The following is a 27,500-nucleotide window of genomic DNA, read 5'->3' on the forward strand; positions in this document are numbered from 1 at the left end:
AACCACCCACAAACAAACACTGTGAAACTACCTACCTTAATATGATTCTCAATCAGAGGAGATGAAAACCACCTGCCTCTAATTGAGAACCATATTAGGTCACCCATTTACCAACATAGAAACAGAAAACATAGACTGCCCACCCAAACTCACGTCCTGACCAACTAACACATACAAAACTAACAGAAAACAGGTCAGGAACGTGACATAACCCCCCCCCTCAAGGTGCGTACTCCGAACGCACCACCAAAAGTCTAGGGGAGGGTCTGGGTGGGCATCTGACCACGGTGGTGGCTCAGGCTCTGGGCGAGGTCCCCACCCCACCATAGTCAATCCCAGCTTACGTCTCCCCCTTAGAATGACCACCCTCTTATTTCCCCCACCCAATTTAAGGGGCAACACCAAGATAAAGGACAGCTCCGGGACAAGGTAGCTCAGGACAGAGAGGTAGCTCAGGACAGAGGGATAGCTCAGGATAGAGAGGTAGCTCAGGATAGAGAGGTAGCTCAGGATAGAGGGGCAACTCCGGACTGAAGGGCAGCTCCGGACAGAGAGACAGCTCTGGACTGAGAGGCAGTTCTGGATGAATGACGGCTCCGGACGCTCATGGCAGGCTGACGGCTCTGGACGCTCATGGCAGGCTGACGGCTCTGGACGCTCATGGCAGGCTGACGGCTCTGGACGCTCATGGCAGGCTGACGGCTCTAGACGCTCATGGCTCGCTGACGGCTCTGGCTGCTCATGGCTCGCTGACGGCTCTGGCTGCTCATGGCTCACTAACGGCTCTGGACGCTCATGGCTCACTGGCGGCTCTGGCAGATCCTGTCTGGCTGGCGGCTCTGGCAGATCCTGTCTGGTTGGCGGCTCTGGCAGATCCTGTCTGGTTGGCGGCTCTGGCAGATCCTGTCTGGTTGGCGGCTCTGGCAGATCCTGTCTGGTTGGCGGCTCTGGCAGATCCTGTCTGGTTGGCGGCTCTGGCAGATCCTGTCTGGTTGGCGGCTCTGGCAGATCCTGTCTGGTTGGCGGCTCTGGCAGATCCTGACTGACGAACGGCTCTAGCGGCTCCTGACTGACGAACGGCTCTGACGGCTCGGGACAGACGGGCGGCTCTAATGGCTCGGGACAGACGGATGGCTCAGACGGCACTGGGCAGACGGATGGCTCAGATGGCGCTGGGGAGACGGATGGCTCAGATGGCGCTGGGGAGACGGATGGCTCAGATGGCGCTGGGGAGACGGATGGCTCAGATGGCGCTATGGAGACGGATGGCTCAGATGGCGCTATGGAGACGGATGGCTCAGATGGCGCTATGGAGACGGATGGCTCAGATGGCGCTGGGGAGACGGATGGCTCTGGCCGGATAAGGCGCACTGTAGACCTGGTGCGTGGTGCCGGAACTGGAGGCACCGGGCTAAGGACACGCACTTTCAGGCTAGTGCGGGGAGCAGGGACAGGGCACACTGACCTCTCAAAGTGCACTATAGGCCTGGTGCGTGGTACCGGCACTGGTGGTACCGGGCTAAGGGCACGCACCTCAGGGCGAGTGCGGGGAGAAGGAACAGTGTGTACAGGACTCTGGAGACGCACAGGTGGCTTAGTGCGTGGTGCCGGAACTGGAGGCACTGGGCTGGAGACACGCACCATAGGAAGAGTGCGTGGAGGAGGAACAGGACTCTGAAGACGCACTGGAAGCCTGGTGCGTGGTGTAGGCACTGGTGGTACTGGGCTGGGGCGGGGAGGTAGCGCCGGAAATACCGGACCCTGCAGGCGTACTGGCTCCCTTGAGCATTGAGCCTGCCCAACCTTACCTGGTTGAATGCTCCCCGTCGCCCGCCCAGTGCGGGGAGGTGGAATAACCCGCACCGGGCTATGTAGGCGAACCGGGGACACCATGCGTAAGGCTGGTGCCATGTAAGCCGGCCCGAGGAGACGCACTGGAGACCAAACGCGTTGAGCCGGCCTCATGACACCTGGCTCAATGCCCAATCTAGCCCTACCAGTGCGAGGAGGTGGAATAACCCGCACCGGGCTATGCACACGTACAGGAGACACCGTGCGCTCTACTGCGTAACACGGTGTCTGCCCGTACTCCCGCTCTCCACGGTAAGCCTGGGAGGTGGGCGCAGGTCTCCTACCTGCCCTTGGCCCACTACCTCTTAGCCCCCCCCAAGAAATGTTTGGGGTCTCTTCTCGGGCTTCCAGCCACGTCTCCTTGCTGCCTCCTCATACCACCGCTCTTGGGCTCTCGCTGCCTCCATCTCCTCACGAGCGCGGCGATATTCCCCAATGTGAGCCCAGTGTCCTTTTCCCTCCAATACTTCCTCCCAAGTCCATGAGTCCTGATTACTTGGCCGCTGCTCGAATTTCCGCTGCTTGGTTCTGGATTGGTGGGTGGTTCTGTAACGGTGTTCCTCTTCCTCTGAAGAGGAGGAGCAGGGATTGAACCAAGATGCAGCGTTTTCATAGGACATAATGAATTTATTTAAACACGACAAAACAACGAACTATACTTGAAATAAACTAACAAAATAACAAAACGACGTAGACAGACCTGGACGTAAGAACTTACATGAAACGAAGAACGAACTAACAAGTACTGACTACAAACACAACGAACGAACGAACGAAACAGTCCCGTATGGTGCAACATAGACACAGACACAGGAGACAACCACCCACAAACAAACACTGTGAAACTACCTACCTTAATATGATTCTCAATCAGAGGAGATGAAAACCACCTGCCTCTAATTGAGAACCATATCAGGTCACCCATTTACCAACATAGAAACAGAAAACATAGACTGCCCACCCAAACTCACGTCCTGACCAACTAACACATACAAAACTAACAGAAAACAGGTCAGGAACGTGACAGTAGTGTCTGTTCACCTTACAGAACTGTTTCGTTTTTCTTATCGTTGTTATTTTGTGTAGTGTTCAGTTTGGAATTAAAATATGACGAACACTTACCACGCTGCATTTTGGTCCTCCTCTCCTTCCACCAAAGAGAATCGTTACAGAATTAAAATACATTTTTGGGGGATTTGTATCATTTGATTTACACATGCCTACAACTTTGAAGATGCCAAATATTTTTTTATTGTGAAACAAAGAAGAAATAAGACAAAAAACAAAATTTGAGCGTGCATAACTATTCACCCCCCAAAGTCAATACTTTGTAGAGCCACCTTTTGCAGCAATTACAGCTGCAAGTCTCTTGGGATATCTCTTTAAGCTTGGCACATCTAGCCACTGGGATAATTGCCCATTCTTCAAGGCAAAACTGCTCCAGCTCCTTCAAGTTGGATGGGTTCCTGCTGGTGTACAGCAATATATAAGTCATACCACAGATTCTCAATTTGATTGAGGTCTGGGCTTTGACTAGTATCCCACATGCCTTTTGGCAAACACCAAACGTGTTTGCTTATTTTTTTCTTTAAGCATGGCTTTTTCTGGTCACTCTTCCGTAAAGCCCAGCTCTGTGGAGTGTACGGCTTAAAGTGGTCCTATGGACAGATACTCCAATCTCTGCTGTGGAGCTTTGCATCTCCTTCAGGGTTATCTTTGGTCTCTTTGTTGCCTCTCTGATTAATGCCCTCCTTGCCTGGTCCATGAATTTTGGTGGGCGGCTCTCTCTTGGCAGGTTTGTTTTGGTGGCATATTCTTTCCATTTTTTAATAATGGATTTAATGGTGCTCTGTGGGATGTTCAAAGTTAAAAAAAAATATATATATATATAACCCAACCCTGATCTGTACTTCTCCACAACTTTGTCCATGACCTGTTTGGAGAGCTCCTTGGTCTTCATGGTGCCGCTTGCTTGGTGGTTCCCCTTGCTTAGTGGTGTTGCAGACTCTGGGGCCTTTCAGAACAGGTGTATATATACTGAGATCATGTGACAGATCATGTGACACTTAGATTGCTCACAGGGGGACTTTATTTAATTAATTTTGTGACTTCTGAAGGTAATTGGTTGCACCAGATCTTATTTAGGAGCTTCATAGCAAAGGGGCTGAATACATATGCACGCACCACTTTTCCGTTTTAAATCAAATCAAATAAATTTAAACAAGTAATTTTTTTCATTTCACTTCACCAATTTGGACTATTTTGTGTATGTCTATTACATGAAATCCAAATAAAAATCTATATAAATTACAGGTTGTAATTCAACAAAATAGGAAAAACGCCAAGGGGGTGAAGACTTTTGCAAGGCACTGTATATGTTTTTGCTGTTTGTTCTTTGTTATAGAGCCAAAAAGATTGGAGAAGTGGATTATACACACATTTCCATTTTGGATAGATAATTCTTTGTGTGGTTGTTTGTTTAGTGTGTTCCAGAAGTGGTTGGATTCTATGAATTCTTCAGTTACATTGAGCTGATTTCTGACATGCTGTTCCTTCTTTTCCGTAGTGTATTTCTGTCTTGTTTTAGTGATTCACCAGAGTGAAGGTGTAGATTCAGGTTTTCTGGGTCTCTATGTTTTTGGTTGGATAGGTTTCTCAATTTCTTTCTTAGGTTTTTGCATTCCTGATCAAACCATTTGTCATTGTTGTTATTTTTCTTAGTTGTCTGCTTGAAAATTTTAGATTTGAAAATGAAGCTGAAAGGTCAAATATACTGTTAAGGATTTCTACTTCCAAGTTTACACCTTCACTATTACAGTGAAATGTTTTGTCCAGGAAGTTGTCTAAAAGGGATTGAATTTGTTGTTGCCTAATTGTTTTTTGGTAGGTTTACACACTACATTCCTTCCATCTATAGCATTTCTTAATATTGTGCAGTTCCTTTGGCTTTGATGCCTCATGACTGAGTATTGCTCTGACCAGGGAGACTGATTTGCTGTGATCTAATAGGGGTGTTATTGGGCTGACTGTGAATGGTCTGAGAGACTCCTGGTTGAGGTCAGTGATAAAGTAATCTACAGTACTACTGTCAAGGGATGAGCTGTAGGTGTACCTACCATAGGAGTCTCCTCGAAGCCTACCATTGACAATGTACAGACCCAGCATGCAACAGAGCTGCAGGAGTTGTGACCCATTTTTGTTGGTTGTTTTGTCTAGGGCGGCACATTTGGGAGGGAATTATCTCTCTCTCTCTCTCTCTCTCTCTCTCTCTCTCTCTCTCTCTCTCTCTCTCTCTCTCTCTCTCTCTCTCTCTCTCTCTCTCCTCTCTCTCTCTCTCTCCCCCTCTCTCTCCTCTCTCTCTCTCTCCCTCTCTCTCTCTCCCGTCTCTCTCTCCCGTCTCTCTCTCTCTCTCTCTCTCTCTCTCTCTCTCTCTCTCTCTCTCTCTCTCTCTCTCTCTCTCTCTCTCTCTCTCTCTCTCTCTCTCTCTCTCTCTCTCTCTCTCTCTCTCTCTCTCTCTCTCTCTCTCTCTCTCTCTCTCCCTCTTTCCCCCGTCTCTCTCTCTCTCTCTCCTCTTTCCCCCTCTCTCTCTCTCCCTCCCCCCTCTTTCCCCCGTCTCTCTCCTCTCTCTCTCTCTCTCCCTCCCCCGTCTCCCCCCCCCCCTCTTTCCCCCGTCTCTCTCCTCTCTCTCTCTCTCTCTCTCTCTCCCTCCCCCGTCTCTCCCCCCCCCTTTCCCCCGTCTCTCTCCTCTCTCTCGAAGGAACAAAAGGACTCAGGGACTAAACACACTCGGCTGGCTTGTGTTTTTAAAAGGCTTTATTTCCTATGGACAGAGGCTGAGAGTTAGGCTTGTAGACAGGCCTATGATATTGATAGAGATTGGGATGAGATATATGTAATTGAGCAGAGGGGAAAGGGTGGGGGGAGGAGGGGGAAAAAACTGAGATGGGAAAGGCGGAGGAAGGGAGAGGCCTGTTACAGATGACATTTCAGAGAATCTTCCCCCTCTCTAAAACAGTGTACAGACACACACACCTGTCCAGACAGGTAGAGGTCTAAATCTCTCTCTTCTGTCCAGACAGGTAGAGGTCTACATCTCTCTCTCTTCTGTCCAGACAGGTAGAGGTCTACATCTCTCTCTTCTGTCCAGACAGGTAGAGGTCTACATCTCTCTCTCTCTTCTGTCCAGACAGGTAGAGGTCTACATCTCTCTCTTCTGTCCAGACTGGTAGAGGTCTACATCTCTCTCTTCTGTTCAGACAGGTAGAGGTCTACATCTCTCTCTTCTGTTCAGACAGGTAGAGGTCTACATCTCTCTCTTCTGTCCAGACTGGTAGAGGTCTACATCTCTCTCTTCTGTCCAGACTGGTAGAGGTCTACATCTCTCTCTCTTCTGTCCAGACAGGTAGAGGTCTACATCTCTCTCTCTCTTCTGTCCAGACAGGTAGAGGTCTACATCTCTCTCTTCTGTCCAGACTGGTAGAGGTCTACATCTCTCTCTTCTGTCCAGACTGGTAGAGGTCTACATCTCTCTCTTCTGTCCAGACTGGTAGAGGTCTACATCTCTCTCTTCTGTCCAGACAGGTAGAGGTCTACATCTCTCTCTTCTGTCCAGACAGGTAGAGGTCTACATCTCTCTCTTCTGTCCAGACAGGTAGAGGTCTACATCTCTCTCTCTTCTGTCCAGACAGGTAGAGGTCTACATCTCTCTCTCTTCTGTCCAGACTGGTAGAGGTCTACATCTCTCTCTTCTGTCCAGACTGGTAGAGGTCTACATCTCTCTCTTCTGTCCAGACTGGTAGAGGTCTACATCTCTCTCTTCTGTCCAGACTGGTAGAGGTCTACATCTCTCTCTCTTCTGTCCAGACAGGTAGAGGTCTACATCTCTCTCTCTTCTGTTCAGACAGGTAGGTCTACATCTCTCTCTTCTGTCCAGACAGGTAGAGGTCTACATCTCTCTCTCTTCTGTCCAGACAGGTAGAGGTCTACATCTCTCTCTCTTCTGTTCAGACAGGTAGGTCTACATCTCTCTCTTCTGTCCAGACAGGTAGAGGTCTACATCTCTCTCTCTCTTCTGTCCAGACAGGTAGAGGTCTACATCTCTCTCTTCTGTCCAGACTGGTAGAGGTCTACATCTCTCTCTTCTGTCCAGACAGGTAGAGGTCTACATCTCTCTCTCTTCTGTCCAGACTGGTAGAGGTCTACATCTCTCTCTTCTGTCCAGACTGGTAGAGGTCTACATCTCTCTCTTCTGTCCAGACTGGTAGAGGTCTACATCTCTCTCTTCTGTCCAGACTGGTAGAGGTCTACATCTCTCTCTTCTGTCCAGACTGGTAGAGGTCTACATCTCTCTCTTCTGTCCAGACTGGTAGAGGTCTACATCTCTCTCTTCTGTCCAGACAGGTAGAGGTCTACATCTCTCTCTTCTGTCCAGACAGGTAGAGGTCTACATCTCTCTCTCTTCTGTCCAGACAGGTAGAGGTCTACATCTCTCTCTTCTGTCCAGACTGGTAGAGGTCTACATCTCTCTCTTCTGTCCAGACTGGTAGAGGTCTACATCTCTCTCTTCTGTCCAGACAGGTAGAGGTCTACATCTCTCTCTCTTCTGTTCAGACAGGTAGAGGTCTACATCTCTCTCTTCTGTCCAGACAGGTAGAGGTCTACATCTCTCTCTCTTCTGTCCAGACAGGTAGAGGTCTACATCTCTCTCTTCTGTCCAGACTGGTAGAGGTCTACATCTCTCTCTTCTGTCCAGACAGGTAGAGGTCTACATCTCTCTCTCTTCTGTCCAGACAGGTAGAGGTCTACATCTCTCTCTTCTGTCCAGACAGGTAGAGGTCTACATCTCTCTCTTCTGTCCAGACTGGTAGAGGTCTACATCTCTCTCTTCTGTCCAGACAGGTAGAGGTCTACATCTCTCTCTTCTGTCCAGACAGGTAGAGGTCTACATCTCTCTCTTCTGTCCAGACTGGTAGAGGTCTACATCTCTCTCTCTTCTGTCCAGACTGGTAGAGGTCTACATCTCTCTCTTCTGTCCAGACAGGTAGAGGTCTACATCTCTCTCTTCTGTCCAGACTGGTAGAGGTCTACATCTCTCTCTTCTGTCCAGACTGGTAGAGGTCTACATCTCTCTCTTCTGTCCAGACTGGTAGAGGTCTACATCTCTCTCTTCTGTCCAGACAGGTAGAGGTCTACATCTCTCTCTTCTGTCCAGACAGGTAGAGGTCTACATCTCTCTCTTCTGTCCAGACAGGTAGAGGTCTACATCTCTCTCTTCTGTCCAGACAGGTAGAGGTCTACATCTCTCTCTTCTGTCCAGACAGGTAGAGGTCTACATCTCTCTCTCTCTTCTGTCCAGACTGGTAGAGGTCTACATCTCTCTCTTCTGTCCAGACTGGTAGAGGTCTACATCTCTCTCTTCTGTCCAGACTGGTAGAGGTCTACATCTCTCTCTTCTGTCCAGACAGGTAGAGGTCTACATCTCTGTCCAGACAGGTAGAGGTCTACATCTCTCTCTTCTGTCCAGACAGGTAGGTCTATACATCTCTCTCTTCCTATCCCTTCTTTTCTCCTCTCTTCTGGCCATTGTTACAATCATTGGCTCCAATCTGCCATGGTGTGTGTGTGTGTCCTATAACCAGATTTATGGTCCTACAGTGTGTATATATTTATCTTATAGATTTAATTTTATTATCCATATGTTTCCCTGCCAACTGATCCTGTGTGTGTGTGTGTGTTTCCCTGCCAACTGATCCCGTGTGTGTGTGTTTCCCTGCCAACTGATCCCGTGTGTGTGTGTGTGTGTGTTTCCCTGCCAACTGATCCCGTGTGTGTGTGTGTGTGTTTCCCTGCCAACTGATCCTGTGTGTGTGTGTTTCCCTGCCAACTGATCCCGTGTGTGTGTGTGTGTGTTTCCCTGCCAACTGATCCCGTTTGTGTGTGTGTGTTTCCCTGCCAACTGATCCTGTGTGTGTGTGTGTTTCCCTGCCAACTGATCCTGTGTGTGTGTGTTTCCCTGCCAACTGATCCTGTGTGTGTGTGTGTTTCCCTGCCAACTGATCCTGTGTGTGTGTGTTTCCCTGCCAACTGATCCCGTGTGTGTGTGTGTGTGTTTCCCTGCCAACTGATCCCGTTTGTGTGTGTGTGTTTCCCTGCCAACTGATCCTGTGTGTGTGTGTTTCCCTGCCAACTGATCCTGTGTGTGTGTGTTTCCCTGCCAACTGATCCCGTGTGTGTGTGTGTGTGTGTTTCCCTGCCAACTGATCCCGTTTGTGTGTGTGTGTTTCCCTGCCAACTGATCCTGTGTGTGTGTGTTTCCCTGCCAACTGATCCTGTGTGTGTGTGTGTTTCCCTGCCAACTGATCCCGTGTGTGTGTGTGTGTGTTTCCCTGCCAACTGATCCCGTTTGTGTGTGTGTGTTTCCCTGCCAACTGATCCCGTTTGTGTGTGTGTGTTTCCCTGCCAACTGATCCTGTGTGTGTGTGTTTCCCTGCCAACTGATCCCGTGTGTGTGTGTGTGTGTTTCCCTGCCAACTGATCCCATTTGTGTGTGTGTGTTTCCCTGCCAACTGATCCCGTTTGTGTGTGTGTGTTTCCCTGCCAACTGATCCTGTGTGTGTGTGTTTCCCTGCCAACTGATCCTGTGTGTGTGTGTTTCCCTGCCAACTGATCCCGTGTGTGTGTGTGTGTGTTTCCCTGCCAACTGATCCCGTTTGTGTGTGTGTGTTTCCCTGCCAACTGATCCCGTTTGTGTGTGTGTGTTTCCCTGCCAACTGATCCTGTGTGTGTGTGTTTCCCTGCCAACTGATCCCGTGTGTGTGTGTGTGTGTGTGTTTCCCTGCCAACTGATCCCGTTTGTGTGTGTGTGTTTCCCTGCCAACTGATCCCGTTTGTGTGTGTGTGTTTCCCTGCCAACTGATCCTGTGTGTGTGTGTTTCCCTGCCAACTGATCCTGTGTGTGTGTGTTTCCCTGCCAACTGATCCCGTGTGTGTGTGTGTGTGTTTCCCTGCCAACTGATCCCGTTTGTGTGTGTGTGTGTTTCCCTGCCAACTGATCCCGTTTGTGTGTGTGTGTTTCCCTGCCAACTGATCCTGTGTGTGTGTGTTTCCCTGCCAACTGATCCTGTGTGTGTGTGTGTTTCCCTGCCAACTGATCCCGTGTGTGTGTGTGTGTGTTTCCCTGCCAACTGATCCCGTTTGTGTGTGTGTGTTTCCCTGCCAACTGATCCCGTTTGTGTGTGTGTGTTTCCCTGCCAACTGATCCTGTGTGTGTGTGTTTCCCTGCCAACTGATCCCGTGTGTGTGTGTGTGTGTTTCCCTGCCAACTGATCCCGTTTGTGTGTGTGTGTTTCCCTGCCAACTGATCCCGTTTGTGTGTGTGTGTTTCCCTGCCAACTGATCCTGTGTGTGTGTGTTTCCCTGCCAACTGATCCTGTGTGTGTGTGTTTCCCTGCCAACTGATCCCGTGTGTGTGTGTGTGTGTTTCCCTGCCAACTGATCCCGTTTGTGTGTGTGTGTTTCCCTGCCAACTGATCCCGTTTGTGTGTGTGTGTTTCCCTGCCAACTGATCCTGTGTGTGTGTGTTTCCCTGCCAACTGATCCCGTGTGTGTGTGTGTGTGTGTGTTTCCCTGCCAACTGATCCCGTTTGTGTGTGTGTGTTTCCCTGCCAACTGATCCCGTTTGTGTGTGTGTGTTTCCCTGCCAACTGATCCTGTGTGTGTGTGTTTCCCTGCCAACTGATCCTGTGTGTGTGTGTGTGTTTCCCTGCCAACTGATCCCGTGTGTGTGTGTGTGTGTTTCCCTGCCAACTGATCCCGTTTGTGTGTGTGTGTTTCCCTGCCAACTGATCCCGTTTGTGTGTGTGTTTCCCTGCCAACTGATCCTGTGTGTGTGTGTTTCCCTGCCAACTGATCCTGTGTGTGTGTGTTTCCCTGCCAACTGATCCCGTGTGTGTGTGTGTGTGTTTCCCTGCCAACTGATCCCGTTTGTGTGTGTGTGTTTCCCTGCCAACTGATCCTGTGTGTGTGTGTTTCCCTGCCAACTGATCCTGTGTGTGTTTCCCTGCCAACTGATCCTGTGTGTGTGTGTATGTGTGTGTGTTTCCCTGCCAACTGATTCTGTGTGTGTGTGTATGTTTCCCAGCCAACTGATCCTGTGTGTGTGTGTGTGTGTGTGTGTGTGTGTGTGTGTGTGTGTGTGTGTGTGTGTGTGTGTGTGTGTGTGTGTGTGTGTGTGTGTGTGTGTGTGTGTGTGTGTGTGTGTGTGTGTGTGTGTGTGTGAACACAGGAAAAATAACCAGGTCAGATATCAGATAGGGCATGAGAGACAAAACTGATCTAAAGGTGTACTGAGTCAGATTAGACTAAACAGAGACAGAGACAGAGGGACAGAGGGACAGAGGGACAGAGAGACAGAGAGACAGAGAGACAGAGAGACAGAGAGACAGAGAGACAGAGAGACAGACAGACAGACAGACAGACAGACAGACAGACAGACAGACAGACAGACAGACAGGATGTGAATATTCTGACAGCTATATCAATTGGAAATGGCACAATATGTTGCTACGTTTTCTTCCGGATCACGCTTGCAAGTGTCAAATCCCTTGACAATGACTCATTTTATTAAACTTGAACATATAATTAAATGTTCTGTCCTGCAGCCATATCTAATGCAGCCTTTTTCATCCATTATCAGGTACATTATCTCGTAGGTACATTATCATGTGTGATGCATGATACTGCCACTGATAAATAATCAGCTTTGGCAAAGGCACAAGATATGAATAAGGCTTGAGGCGTGGTAAAGCGGTTTCCTGAGTGGTTAACCATTCAAACTCATCTACTGCTATACCACACCAGATCAGAGCAGCGCCGACATTTGGCACGAGAGGCGTCTAGGTTATCTTTTTGGATAACACCTGAGTCAGGTCTCCACTCAATTTCTTTAATTTCATCACAAAATCCTCTTGTTTGTTTCATTATTCTAAATCCCCTCACTCATTCCCTCACTCATTCCTTCTCATTCCCTCACTCATTCCTTCTCATTCCCTCACTCATTTCTTCTCATTCCCTCACTCATTCCTTCTCATTCCCTCACTCATTCCTTCTCATTCCCTCACTCATTTCTTCTCATTCCCTCACTCATTCCTTCTCATTCCCTCACTCATTCATTCTCATTCCCTCCCTCATTCCTTCTCATTCCTTCTCATTCCCTCACTCATTCCTTCTCATTCCCTCACTCATTCCTTTTCATTCCCTCACTCATTCCTTCTCATTCCCTCACTCATTCCCTCACTCATTCCTTCTCATTCCCTCATTCATTCCTTTTCATTCCCTCACTCATTACTTCTCATTCCCTCACTCATTCATTCTCATTCCCTCACTCATTCCTTTTCATTCCCTCCCTCATTCCTTTTCATTCCCTCACTCATTCCTTCTCATTCCCTCACTCATTCCTTCTCATTCCCTCACTCATTCCTTTTCATTCCCTCACTCATTCCTTCTCATTCCCTCACTCATTCCCTCACTCATTCCTTCTCATTCCCTCCTTCATTCCTTCTAATTCCCTCACTCATTCCTTTTCATTCCCCCATTCATTCCTTTTCATTCCCTCACTCATTCCTTCTCATTCCCTCACTCATTCCTTTTCATTCCCTCACTCATTCCTCATTCCCTCACTCATTCCTTCTCATTCCCTCACTCATTCCCTCACTCATTCCCTCACCCATTCCTTCTCATTCCCTCATTCATTCCTTTTCATTCCCTCACTCATTCCTTTTCATTCCCTCACTCATTCCTTTTCATTCCCTCATTCATTCCTTTTCATTCCCTCACTCATTACTTCTCATTCCCTCACTCATTCATTCTCATTCCCTCACTCATTCCTTCTCATTCCCTCACTCATTCCTTTTCATTCCCTCACTCATTCCTTTTCATTCCCTCATTCATTCCTTTTCATTCCCTCACTCATTCCTCATTCCCTCACTCATTCCTTCTCATTCCCTCACTCATTCCCTCACTCATTCCTTCTCATTCCCTCATTCATTCCTTTTCATTCCCTCACTCATTCCTTTTCATTCCCTCACTCATTCCTTTTCATTCCCTCATTCATTCCTTTTCATTCCCTCACTCATTACTTCTCATTCCCTCACTCATTCATTCTCATTCCCTCACTCATTCCTTCTCATTCCCTCACTCATTCCTTTTCATTCCCTCACTCATTCCTTTTCATTCCCTCATTCATTCCTTTTCATTCCCTCACTCATTCCTTCTCATTCCCTCACTCATTACTTCTCATTCCCTCACTCCTTCCGTCTCATTCCCTCACTCATTCCGTCTCATTCCGTCTCATTCCCTCGCTAGTTTATTGTGTGTTCGGGGTGAGAAGCCCAGTTCACACCTCCTGCAACATGACAGCTGAGCGCTCTACATAGTAGGGACATTTCTCTCTGAGTTTTTTCTGCAGTAGCTACCAGCTATCAGCTACTGTGTGAACCCACCCAGCCCTCTATACTAGGACCGTATTTCCACCACACCGTCAGTCATGAGTCATGACCACAGTCAAATTCCAGGTGAGTCACGGTAATCTACTCTCATGCACTCTGGACATGTGTTAGTAGTAGCCAACTCACTAATGCTCATCAGGTCGCTAATGGCCTGGTACTCAGGGCCCTACTGTCCCTCTAACCACTCTGACATGTGTTGGTACTACCCAGGTCGCTAATGGCCTGGTACTCAGGGCCCTACTGTCCCTCTAACCACTCTGACATGTGTTGGTACTACCCAGGTCGCTAATGATCATCAGGTCCTAATGGCCTGGTACTCAGGGCTCTACTGTCCCTCTAACCACTCTGACATGTGTTGGTACTACCCAGGTCGCTAATGGCCTGGTACTCAGGGCTCTACTCTCCCTCTAACCACTCTGACATGTGTTGGTACTACCCAACTCACTAATGATCATCAGGTCCTAATGGCCTGGTACTCAGGGCTCTGCTGTCCCTCTAACCACTCTGACATGTGTTGGTACTACCCAGGTCGCTAATGATCATCAGGTCCTAATGGCCTGGTACTCAGGGCTCTACTCTCCCTCTAACCACTCTGACATGTGTTGGTACTACCCAACTCACTAATGATCATCAGGTCCTAATGGCCTGGTACTCAGGGCTCTACTGTCCCTCTAACCACTCTGACATGTGTTGGTACTACCCAGGTCGCTAATGGCCTGGTACTCAGGGCTCTACTCTCCCTCTAACCACTCTGACATGTGTTGGTACTACCCAACTCACTAATGATCATCAGGTCCTAATGGCCTGGTACTCAGGGCTCTGCTGTCCCTCTAACCACTCTGACATGTGTTGGTACTACCCAGGTCGCTAATGATCATCAGGTCCTAATGGCCTGGTACTCAGGGCTCTACTCTCCCTCTAACCACTCTGACATGTGTTGGTACTACCCAACTCACTAATGATCATCAGGTCCTAATGGCCTGGTACTCAGGGCTCTGCTGTCCCTCTAACCACTCTAACATGTGTTGGTACTACCCAGGTCGCGAATGGCCTGGTACTCAGGGCTCTACTCTCCCTCTAACCACTCTGACATGTGTTGGTACTACCCAACTCACTAATGATCATCAGGTCCTAATGGCCTGGTACTCAGGGCTCTGCTGTCCCTCTAATCACTCTGACATCAATGCAATTTCAATAGAAAATCACATCAAAAACATATCTTCAAAACAGTATCCTGCTTCAAAAACTCACCTCACCGTGAGAAGATCAACAACAGGTTGAAACGGAGTGGAAAACATGGTAATTGTGGGTGTTGTTTCAAGCCTAACAACAAAATGGACAGCGCTTTCTAGGGGGATGATTCATTCAAAACACTCATATGCATATTAGAGCTGATGCATATGCATGACCCTATATATGAGCCCAAGCCCCCCAATGATTGTGCTGTTATACATAACATACGCCATATTACACATGGCAGAAATAACAACAAATAAAAAACGCATTTGGTCTAGCATATATTCCAAAATAAAAATATTCTAGTTATATCCTTTGAGTGTGTGCTGTATTATTATGCGTTCTGGATGGACTGGTTTCATTGTGCTACGCTCTAAACTTCCTGTCCATGAGTCTGGGAGAGAACGTATAGGACAGGTGTTGCTGTCGGTTCATTGATTGTGGTTAGTGTTAGGGTTAACCCAGATAACATACAGTAGGACAACTCACATTCTGTTCTTCTGAAATACATTTTCTTCACATCATAATGTTTCTTTAGACTCGACTACAATAGATAATAGATGTATTGTGATGATTTGATATTAAATCGATGTATTCAACTGTTTTAGATGTAGATGTTCCAAAGGTGCACATCATCGGCTTGTATGTGGCTTGTATGTGGCTTGTATGTGGCTTGTATGTGGCTTGTATGTGGCTTGTATGTGGCTTGTATGTGGCTTGTATGTGGCTTGTATGTGGCTTGTATGTGGCTTGTATGTGGCTTGTATGTGGCTTGTGTGTGGCTTGTATGTGGCTTGTGTGTGGATTGTATGTGGCTTGTATGTGGCTTGTGTGTGGCTTGTATGTGGCTTGTGTGTGGCTTGTATGTGGCTTGTGTGTGGCTTGTATGTGGCTTGTGTGTGGCTTGTATGTGGCTTGTATGTGGCTTGTGTGTGGCTTGTATGTGGCTTGTGTGTGGCTTGTATGTGGCTTGTATGTGGCTTGTGTGTGGCTTGTATGTGGCTTGTATGTGGCTTGTATGTGGCTTGTATGTGGCTTGTATGTGGCTTGTATGTGGCTTGTATGTGGCTTGTATGTGGCTTGTATGTGGCTTGTGTGTGGCTTGTATGTGGCTTGTGTGTGGCTTGTATGTGGCTTGTGTGTGGATTGTATGTGGCTTGTGTGTGTGGAGGCCTGGAGATAAACTTGTCTATGTTAATTAACGTGAGACCGGCAGACTTTTGCATGACAATAACCGTCTGGCAAAATGTCCCGGCCGCCACAGCCCTACAGTATACCCATTAACAGCAGTTTGTACACAGAGCATTATCAAACATATCAAATTCCCCTCTTCTACTCATCTGATTATAAATCTAAATCAACATACCGGAAAACAGCTATCTTTGCTGTTATATTTGTTGGTTTATCCCCACCCCGAATCAACACAATGCTTGTTGGCAAGAGGCTGAGGTGTAGTTATAAGCTGCCTCCCAAATGGTATCTTGTTCCCTTCATAGTGCACTACTTTTGACCAGGGTCTATAGAGCTCTGGTCAAAAGTAGTGCACTATGTGAGGAATAGGGTGCCATTTGGGACACATTCAAAGTAATTCGGGGGCCATGATCTGATTATGTTTTGTTTGGATGGGCAAGGGGTCGGAGGGTAGAGGGTCAAGGGTCGATGGGTGTAAGGGGAGGGGGTGATAATGGATAGGGGTGATGCATGTGTCCTCCTGACATTTAGCGATCCCTGTCAACCACACACACACACGCGCACACACACACACACACACACAGGGTAACATTTCTGTTGGCCAACATCCAGACCTGCCTATCCCAAAACACAGGGTAACATCTCTGTTGGCCAACATCCAGACCTGCCTATCCCGGAACACAGGGTAACATCTCTGTTGGCCAACGTCCAGACCTGCCTATCCCAGAACACAGGGGAACATCTCTGTTGGCCAACGTCCAGACCTGCCTATCCCAGAACACAGGGGAACATCTCTGTTGGCCAACGTCCAGACCTGCCTAGTCTGCGCACTGTCAATACACAAGACCACGTCTTGGTAAGAGGCTATCGATTGGTTACAGATGAGAAGCAGGGATAGTGTGTGTGTGCGTGTGTGTGTGTGTGTGTGTGTGTGTGTGTGCGCTCGCGTGCATGCTTGCTGCCTCCGCCAGCATGCATGTGTGCATGTGACCACTCACGTGTGTGTGCTCAGCTGTTGTGTCTACTTCTCAGTCATTAGACCCAGGTAATTGACTAGACACAGGTAATTGACTAGACCCAGGTAATTGATTAGACCCAGATAATTGACTAGACCCAGATACTTGACTAGACCCAGGTAATTGACTAGACCCAGGTAATTGACTAGACCCAGGTAATTGACTAGACCCAGGTAATTGACTAGACCCTGGTAATTGACTAGACCCAGGTAATTGACTAGACCCAGGTAATTGACTAGACCCAGGTAATTGATTAGACCAAGGTAATTGATTAGACCCAGGTAATTGACAAGACCAAGGTAATTGATTAGACCCAGGTAATTGATTAGACCCGGGTAATTGACTAGACCCAGGTAATTGACTAGACCAAGGTAATTGATTAGACCCAGGTAATTGACTATGACTATTCCTAGCCTGCAGGTATCAACTTCAGCAAAGGGCAGAAGCAGAGGCAGACTGGTGAACAGCTAGACAGGCAGGCAGATAGGCAGACAGCTAGACAGGCAGACAGTTAGACAGACAGCTAGACAGGCAGACAGCTAGACAGGCAGACAGATAGGCAGACAGCTAGACAGGCAGACAGTTAGACAGACAGCTAGACAGGCAGACAGCTAGACAGGCAGACAGATAGGCAGGCAGACAGCTACACAGGCAGACAGGCAGACAGCTAGACAAATAGACAGGCAGACAGACAGGCAGACAGCTAGACAAATAGACAGGCCCACAGTTAGAAAGGCAGACAGCTTGACAGGTAGACAGCTAGACAGGCAGACCGTTAGACAGACAGCTAGACAGGTAGACAGCTAGATAGCCAGAAAGCTAGGCAGGCAGACAGCTAAGCAGGCAGACAGACAGGCAGACAGTTAGACAGCTAGACAAATAGACATGCAGACAGCTAGACAGGCAGACAGCTAGACAGGCAGACAGTTAGACAGACAGCTAGACAGGTAGACAGCTAGACAGGCAGAAAGCTAGACAGACAGACAGTCAGACAGCTAGACAAATAGACAGGCAGACAGTTAGACAGGCAGACAGTTACACATGCAGACAGGCAGATAGCTAGACAAATAGACAGGCAGACAGCTAGACAGGCAGACAGCTTGACAGGTAGACAGCTAAACAGCTAGACAGCTAGACAGGCAGACATGTAATGTCTGTTGAGCTTGGGCTCTCCTATGAAAATAAACCAGCCATCACTGCAATAAAAGCATATGACCTTTTTCTTGAAGTATTAAAGTAATCATCTGTGTAGTTATGCAGAAAATGTCTGGAGAATGCCTATATTTCTTTTTAGAATGATTTAGATTAGCTCACGCTCATAAATGATAAAGGTCAGTTGGTGTCGGTGCACTACAGTGCCTTCAGAAAATATACCCTTTCACTTTGTCCACATTTTCATGTGTTACAGACAAAATTGTAAATGGATACATTTAAATTATTTGTCACTGGCCTACACACAATACCCCATAATGTCACAGTGGAATTAGGTTTTTGGACATTTCTACAAATTAATAAAAAATTAAAAGCTGAAATATCTTAAGTCAATAAGTATTCAACCGCTTGTTATGGCAAGCCTAAATAAGTTCAGGTCAGAAAATGTGCTTAACAAATCACATAATAAGTTGCATTGACGCTGTGTACGATAATAGTGTTTAACATTATTTTTTAACGACTACCTCATCACTGTACCCAACCCATACAATTTTCTGTAAGGTCCCTCAGTCGAGCAGTGAATTTCAAACACAGATTCAACCACAAAGACCAGGGAGATTTTTCCAATGCCTCGCAAAGAAAGGCATCTATTGGTAGATGGGTGAAAATAAATTTCACGGACATTGAATATCCCTTTGAGCATGGTGAAGTTATTAATTACACTTTGGATGGTGCATCAATACACCTAGTGTCACGTTCCTGACCTGTTTTCCCTTGTTTTTGTATTTATTTAGTATGGTCAGGGCGTGAGTTGGGTGGGTTGTCGATGTGTGATTTTTATGTTGGGATTTTGTGTGTTCGGCCTGGTATGATTCTCAATCAGAGGCAGCTGTCAATCGTTGTCCCTGATTGAGAATCATACTTAGGCAGCCGGGGTTTCACGTGTGTTTTGTGGGTGTTTGTCTTCCGTGTCAGTGTTTGTGCCACACGGGACTGTCACGGTAGTATTTTTGTTATTTTGTATCGCATATTGTTTTGTTGTATATTAAATCACTATGGAAACTAACCACTCTGTGTATTGGTCCGATCCTTCTCGCCTCTCCTCGTCCGAGGAGGAGGAAGAAAATGACTATCGTTACACCTAGTTACGACAAAGATACAGGCAGGAAGCTGGTAAAGAATACAAATATTCAAAAACATACATCCTGTTTGCAACAAGGCACTAAAGTAATGTTTTAAAAAATGTGGCAAAGTAATTAACAAAGTGTTCTGTTTGGGGAAATCCAATACAACACATTACTGAGTACCACTCTCCATATTTTCAAGCATAGTGGTGGCTGCATAATGTTATGGGTATGCTTGTAATTGTTAAGGACTTGGGAGCTTTTCAGGATGAAAAAAAAACAGAATGGAGCTTAGCACAGGCAAATCCTAGAGGAAAACCTGGTTCAGTCTGCTTTCCACCAGACAATAGGAGATGAATTCACCTTTCAGCAGGACAACAACCTAAAACACAAGGCCGAATTTACACTCGAGTTTCTTACCAAGAAGACAGTAAATGTTCCTGAGTGGCAGAGCTACAGTATTGACTTACATCTGCTTGAAGATCTACGGCAAGACCTGAGCATGGTTGTCTAGCAATGATGAACAACCAACTTGACTGAGCTTGAAGAAGTTTGAAAATAATCATGGGCAGATGTTGCACAATCCAGGTGTGGAAAGCTCTTACCCAGAAAGACTCACAGCTGTAATCGCTGCCAAAGGTGATTCTAACATGTATTGACTTGGGGGTTGAATACTTATCTAATCAAGATACAATGCATTCGAAAAGTATTCAGACCCCTTGACTTTTTCCAAATGTTTTACGTTACAGCCTTATTCTAAAATGGTTGAAATAGTTGTTTTCCTCATCAATCTACACATAATACCCCATATTGACAAAGCAAAAACAGTTTTTTAAACATTTTTAGAAATGTATATAACAAATGTAAACGGAAATATCACATTTCCATAAGTATTCAGACCCTTTACTCAGTACTTTGTTGAAGCACATTAGGCAGTGATTACAGCCTCAAGTCTTCTTGGGTGTGACACTACGAGTTTGGCACACCTATATTTGTGGAGTTTCTCCCATTCTCTGCAGTTCCTCTCAAGCTCTGTCAAGTTGGACAGGGAGCGTCGCTGCACAGCTATTTTCAGGTCTCTCCAGAGAGTAAAAGGTAGAAAAAGGTCTCTCCAGAGAGTAAAAGGTAGTAAAAGGTCTCTCCAGAGAGTAAAAGGTCTCTCCAGAGAGTAAAAGGTAGTAAAAGGTCTCTCCAGAGAGTAAAAGGTCTCTCCAGAGAGTAAAAGGTAGTAAAAGGTCTCTCCAGAGAGTAAAAGGTAGTAAAAGGTCTCTCCAGAGAGTAAAAGGTCTCTCCATAGAGTAAAAGGTCTCTCCAGAGAGTAAAAGGTAGTAAAAGGTCTCTCCAGAGAGTAAAAGGTAGTAAAAGGTCTCTCCAGAGAGTAAAAGGTCTCTCCATAGAGTAAAAGGTCTCTCCAGAGAGTAAAAGGTAGTAAAAGGTCTCCCCAGAGAGAAAAAGCCATATCTCTGTCTAGTGTCTGTGTTCTTTTGCTCATCATAATCTTTTATTTTTATTGGCCAGTCGAAGATATGGCTTTTTCTTTGCAACTCTGCCTAGAAGGCCAGCATCCCGGAGTCGCCTCTTCATTGTTGACGTTGAAACTGGTGTTTTGCGGGTACTATTTAATGAAGCTGCCAGTTGAGGACTTGTGAGGCGTCTGTTTCTCAAATAGACACTCTAATGTACTTGTCCTCTTGCTCAGTTGTGCACTGGGGCCTCCCACTCCTCTTTCTATTCTGGTTAGAGCTAGTTTGCGTTGTTCTGTGAAGGGAGTAGTACAAAACATTGTACGAGATCTTCAGTTTCTTGGCAATTTCTCGCATGGAATAGCCTTCATTTCTCAGAACAAGAATATACTGACTAGTTTCAGAAGAAAGTTATTTGTTTGTGGCCATTTTGAGCCTGTAATCAAACCCACAAATGCTGATGCTCCAGATACTCAACTAGTCTAAAGAAGGCCAGTTTTATTGCTTCTTTAATCAGGACAACAGTTTTCTCTATGCTAACATAATTACAAAAGGGTTTTCTAATGATCAATTACCCTTTTAAAATTGATAAACTTGGATTAGCTAACACAACGTGCCATTGGAACACAGGAGTGATGGTTGCTGATAATGGGCCTCTGTACGCCTATGTAGATAATCCATATGAAAATCAGCTGTTTCCAGCTACAATAGTCATTTACAACACTAACAATGTCTACACTGTGTTTATGATCAATTTGATGTTATTTAATGGACCAAAAATGTGCTTTTCTTTCAAAAACAAGGACATTTCTAAGTGACCCCAAACTTTTGAATGGTAGTGTATATATATATAAATATATATATATATATATTACAAATGTCAGAATCTTTCTTCCATTTTTACATTACAGATGTTGTGTATATTGTTGACAAAAAAATGACAATTAAATCCATTTGAATCCCACTTTGTTACAAAACAAAATGGGGGAAAAGTCAAGGGGTGTGAATGCTTTTTGAAGGCTCTGGAACTAAGTTGAAAAAGTTAGATATTGGTGCATCGGCATGGTTTTAAAAAGAGACTTGAAGTGTTCTGTGTGTGTGTGTGTGTGTGTGTGTGTGTGTGTGTGTGTGTGTGTGTGTGTGTGTGTGTGTGTGTGTGTGTGTGTGTGTGTGTGTGTGTGTGTGTGTGTGTGTGTGTGTGTGTGTGTGTGTTTTGTGTGTGTGTGTGTGTGTGTGTGTGTGTGTGTGTGTGTGTGTGTGTGTGTGTGTGTGTGTGTGTCTGACTACTGTTAATATAGGACCTACAGTGCAACCCTAACCTTGCTTAACACAACCAATGCCAGCAATGTACGACTAGATGTTCAGTTAAAGGACCAAGGCACTCGTCACATAATATACATGTCTTCATTTTCACGACATGTTCAATGGAACAAAGATTTAAAACTCAGGGAGTAGAAAAGGGGGTACAAAAATCTTTGAAGGCCATGCTGCCAAAACACGTCACAGTTCAAACATCTTTGTTCCACTGAACATGCCGTAAAAATAAAGGCTTTTGATTACATGAAGAGTGGTGTGGTGTCCAATTAACCTCTTTACCAAAGAGCACCTATCTATCTACAGATACCTACTATTGTGTACCCTAGCAGTGCTTCCTTTCCTTCTCTCTACTATTGTGTACCCTAGCAGTGCTTCCTTTCCTTCTCTCTACTATTGTGTACCCTAGCAGTGCTTCCTTTCCTTCTCTTTACCACATAGTTGTTGAGTTTGTCAGAGAGGGAAAAACGTGTCATTTGACCAAAACCACCATTTTCTGAAGGTGACTACAGCATTTCATTTTCTTACCCAATTGGTTGTGGTTAGGAATGTTGTCCTCAGCTCCTGTAACAGTCCAACACCCTACATTTTACTGAGTCTCTGTGGTTATACCAGTCTTTCAATGCAACACTATGTGTTTTCTAACTTTTGTTTTGCAAGCACCTCAACTACTTCATGACCCAGGTTTTGACCCAGGTTGACTGGCTCTTCGAACGTTGCTGAGGTACCCTTGTTTTGTGACATGCGTGGATATGGACCAGAAGCTAAGAAAGCACCTCCTGAAGTAGGACAGGAAGGATATGTGAATGTGTGAGAGGGAGAATAGAGGTATGTCTTACCCTGCCACCTTTCTCTGGGTTACAGGTACATCCTCCACTACAGTCCAGCCCATTACAGGGCTCCTGGCTGGTCCCCTGGGGAGAGAGAGAAAGAGAGACCATCAGTATTACATTATATACTGTATGCCACTAAGCAGACCCTCTCATCCAAAGTGACTTACAGTAAGTAGTACATGTTCATGTGGTTGGCCCCAGCGGGAATCGAACTCACGACTTTGGCGTTGTAAGCCCCATGCTCATACAACTGAGCCACATAGGACTATTATAACACCGCTTCAACATTCTCCAGGTAGCCTACATGTATTATATTTATATAAATATTTAATATTTATATAAATATTTTACCTTTATTCAACCTTTATTTAACTAGGCAAGTCAGTTAAGAACACATTAATATTTACAATGACGGCCTAGGAACGGTGGGGTTAACTACCTTGTTCAGGGGAACAGTGGGTTAACTACCTTGTTCAGGGGTAGAATGACAGATCTTTACCTTGTCAGCTCGGGGATTCGATCTTGCAAACTTTGGGTTACAATTCCAACGCTTTAACCACTAAGCTACCTGCCGCCCCTACATCAGGTTACCTCATAAACAGACACCAGGGTGTCAAGCCGTCATTGTAAATTAGAATTTGTTCTTAACTGACTTGCCTGGTTAAATATAAAACATGAATACAGTAGATACACCAGGGTGAATACAGTAGAGACAGGTAGCAGTCACAGTGTCCCTGACACGGTCCTGTCTCAGCGTCAGTAAAGACAGGTAACCAGGAGATACAGTAACACAGTCACAGTGTCCCTGTCACGGTCCTGTCTCAGCGTCAGTAAAGACAGGTAACCAGGAGATACAGTAACACAGTCACAGTGTCCCTGTCACGGTCCTGTCTCAGCGTCAGTAAAGACAGGTAACCAGGAGATACAGTAACACAGTCACAGTGTCCCTGTCACGGTCCTGTCTCAGCGTCAGTAAAGACAGTTAACCAGGAGATACAGTAACACAGTCACAGTGTCCCTGTCACGGTCCTGTCTCAGCGTCAGTAAAGACAGGTAACCAGGAGATACAGTAACACAGTCACAGTGTCCCTGTCACGGTCCTGTCTCAGCGTCAGTAAAGACAGGTAACCAGGAGATACAGTAACACAGTCACAGTGTCCCTGTCACGGTCCTGTCTCAGCGTCAGTAAAGACAGGTAACCAGGAGATACAGTAACACAGTCACAGTGTCCCTGTCACGGTCCTGTCTCAGCGTCAGTAAAGACAGGTAACCAGGAGATACAGTAACACAGTCACAGTGTCCCTGTCACGGTCCTGTCTCAGCGTCAGTAAAGACAGGTAACCAGGAGATACAGTAACACAGTCACAGTGTCCCTGTCACGGTCCTGTCTCAGCGTCAGTAAAGACAGGTAACCAGGAGATACAGTAACACAGTCACAGTGTCCCTGTCACGGTCCTGTCTCAGCGTCAGTAAAGACAGTTAACCAGGAGATACAGTAACACAGTCACAGTGTCCCTGTCACGGTCCTGTCTCAGCGTCAGTAAAGACAGGTAACCAGGAGATACAGTAACACAGTCACAGTGTCCCTGTCACGGTCCTGTCTCAGCGTCAGTAAAGACAGGTAACCAGGAGATACAGTAACACAGTCACAGTGTCCCTGACACGGTCCTGTCTCAGCGTCAGTAAAGACAGTTAACCAGGAGATACAGTAACACAGTCACAGTGTCCCTGACACGGTCCTGTCTCAGCGTCAGTAAAGACAGTTAACCAGGAGATACAGTAACACAGTCACAGTGTCCCTGACACGGTCCTGTCTCAGCGTCAGTAAAGACAGTTAACCAGGAGATACAGTAACACAGTCACAGTGTCCCTGTCACGGTCCTGTCTCAGCGTCAGTAAAGACAGGTAACCAGGAGATACAGTAACACAGTCACAGTGTCCCTGACACGGTCCTGTCTCAGCGTCAGTAAAGACAGGTAACCAGGAGATACAGTAACACAGTCACAGTGTCCCTGTCACGGTCCTGTCTCAGCGTCAGTAAAGACAGTTAACCAGGAGATACAGTAACACAGTCACAGTGTCCCTGACACGGTCCTGTCTCAGCGTCAGTAAAGACAGGTAACCAGGAGATACAGTAACACAGTCACAGTGTCCCTGTCACGGTCCTGTCTCAGCGTCAGTAAAGACAGGTAACCAGGAGATACAGTAACACAGTCACAGTGTCCCTGTCACGGTCCTGTCTCAGCGTCAGTAAAGACAGGTAACCAGGAGATACAGTAACACAGTCACAGTGTCCCTGTCACGGTCCTGTCTCAGCGTCAGTAAAGACAGGTAACCAGGAGATACAGTAACACAGTCACAGTGTCCCTGTCACGGTCCTGTCTCAGCGTCAGTAAAGACAGTTAACCAGGAGATACAGTAACACAGTCACAGTGTCCCTGTCACGGTCCTGTCTCAGCGTCAGTAAAGACAGGTAACCAGGAGATACAGTAACACAGTCACAGTGTCCCTGTCACGGTCCTGTCTCAGCGTCAGTAAAGACAGGTAACCAGGAGATACAGTAACACAGTCACAGTGTCCCTGTCACGGTCCTGTCTCAGCGTCAGTAAAGACAGGTAACCAGGAGATACAGTAACACAGTCACAGTGTCCCTGTCACGGTCCTGTCTCAGCGTCAGTAAAGACAGTTAACCAGGAGATACAGTAACACAGTCACAGTGTCCCTGACACGGTCCTGTCTCAGCGTCAGTAAAGACAGTTAACCAGGAGATACAGTAACACAGTCACAGTGTCCCTGTCACGGTCCTGTCTCAGCGTCAGTAAAGACAGGTAACCAGGAGATACAGTAACACAGTCACAGTGTCCCTGTCACGGTCCTGTCTCAGCGTCAGTAAAGACAGGTAACCAGGAGATACAGTAACACAGTCACAGTGTCCCTGTCACGGTCCTGTCTCAGCGTCAGTAAAGACAGGTAACCAGGAGATACAGTAACACAGTCACAGTGTCCCTGTCACGGTCCTGTCTCAGCGTCAGTAAAGACAGGTAACCAGGAGATACAGTAACACAGTCACAGTGTCCCTGTCACGGTCCTGTCTCAGCTTCCTTTAACTGGGACAGTAACACATTCTGAAGTAATTGCATCCTCACGTGGAACATGATAGTCATCAAGAACAGCGTCCCCAGCGGTGCCTCATACACAGGATAGAAACACAACCAGACACTGTGATAAATTCTCTGGCATTGCACTGCATACCATAGACAATGATGGTATCCTTTTGTACCTAAAAGGGGAGGTCAAGGGCACACACACATCAGCTCCCCTCTTCAGAAGAGATGAGACGTGGAGAGAAGAGAGGAGAGGAGAGGAGAGGTGGAGAGAAGAGAGGAGAGTTGGAGGGAAGAGAGGAGAGTTGGAGGGAAGAGAGGAGAGTTGGAGGGAAGAGAGGAGAGATGGAGAGAAGAGAAGAAAGGTGGAGAGAAGAGATGAGAGGTGGAGAGAAGAGAGGAGAGGTGGAGAGAAGAGATGAGAGGTGGAGAGAAGAGATGAGAGGTGGAGAGAAGAGAGGAGAGTTGGAGGGAAGAGAGGAGAGATGGAGAGAAGAGAAGAAAGGTGGAGAGAAGAGATGAGAGGTGGAGAGAAGAGAGGAGAGGTGGAGAGGAGAGGAGAGGTGGAGAGAAGAGATGAGAGGTGGAGGGAAGAGAGGAGAGATGGAGAGAAGAGAAGAAAGGTGGAGAGAAGAGAAGAGAGGTGGAGGGAACAGAGAAGAGAGAAGAGAGGAGAGGTGGAGAGAGGAGAGAGGAGAGGAAGAGAGAAGAGAGGTGGAGAGAGGAGAGGAGAGGTGGAGAGAAGAGAGGAGAGATGGAGAGAAGAGAGAAGAGGTGGAGGGAAGAGAGGAGAGGAGAGGTGGAGAGAGGAGAGGAGAGGTGGAGAGAAGAGAAGAGAGGTGGAGAGGAGAGGAGAGAAGAGAAGAGAAGAGAAGAGAGGAGAGAAGAGAAGAGGAGAGGAGAGGAGAGGAGAGGAGAGGAGAGGTGGAGAGAAGAGAGGAGCGGTGGAGAGGAGAGGAGAGAAGAGAAGAGAAGAGAAGAGAGGAGAGAAGAGAAGAGAGGAGAGGAGAGGAGAGGAGAGGTGGAGAGAAGAGAGGAGAGGTGGAGAGAAGAGAGGTGGGGAGAAGATAGGAGATGTGGAGAGAAGAGAAAAGAAGTGAGTAGAGGTGGAGTGGAGAGAAGGGAGATGGAGAGAAAGAGAGGGTAGGTAGAGAGAAGAGTGGAGAGGTGGAGAAGAGAAGGGAAACAAGTGAAGGGGGTATTTTCACTTGTCCTCTGCCCTGTGGCCCCTAATATGCATGGAGACAGAGAGGAACTAATGAAACATTGGCATGGATACATACTGCTGCTCCCATGTTCTCACGTTCTCTCTCTGCATGTCAATTCAATTAGTCACATCTCACCCTGCTGCTCCCGTGTTCTCACGTTCTCTCTCTACATGTCAATTCAATTAGTCACATCTCACCCTGCTGCTCCCGTGTTCTCACGTTCTCTCTCTACATGTCAATTCAATTAGTCACATCTCACCCTGCTGCTCCCGTGTTCTCACGTTCTCTCTCTACATGTCAATTCAATTAGTCACATCTCACCCTGCTGCTCCCGTGTTCTCACGTTCTCTCTCTACATGTCAATTCAATTAGTCACATCTCACCCTGCTGCTCCCGTGTTCTCACGTTCTCTCTCTGTATGTCAATTAAATTAGTCACATCTCACCCTGCTGCTCCCGTGTTCTCACGTTCTCTCTCTGCATGTCAATTCAATTAGTCACATCT

General features: G+C 46.8%; 1 protein-coding gene across 1 annotated transcript in view; it reads right to left on the reverse strand.

Moving 5' to 3' along the window:
• The window catches only part of LOC139561106 (collagen alpha-6(IV) chain-like), a 251,314-nt gene that overhangs the window by 104,349 nt on the left and 119,465 nt on the right, over nucleotides 1–27,500 (reverse strand). The window contains exon 4 of the mRNA XM_071377973.1: nucleotides 22,691–22,765. Within this exon, the coding sequence (XP_071234074.1) occupies nucleotides 22,691–22,765 (75 nt within the window). The remainder of the gene's footprint in view (nucleotides 1–22,690; nucleotides 22,766–27,500) is intronic.

This window comes from Salvelinus alpinus, chromosome 31 (assembly GCF_045679555.1).
Source record: "Salvelinus alpinus chromosome 31, SLU_Salpinus.1, whole genome shotgun sequence".
Classification (NCBI taxonomy): domain Eukaryota; kingdom Metazoa; phylum Chordata; class Actinopteri; order Salmoniformes; family Salmonidae; genus Salvelinus; species Salvelinus alpinus.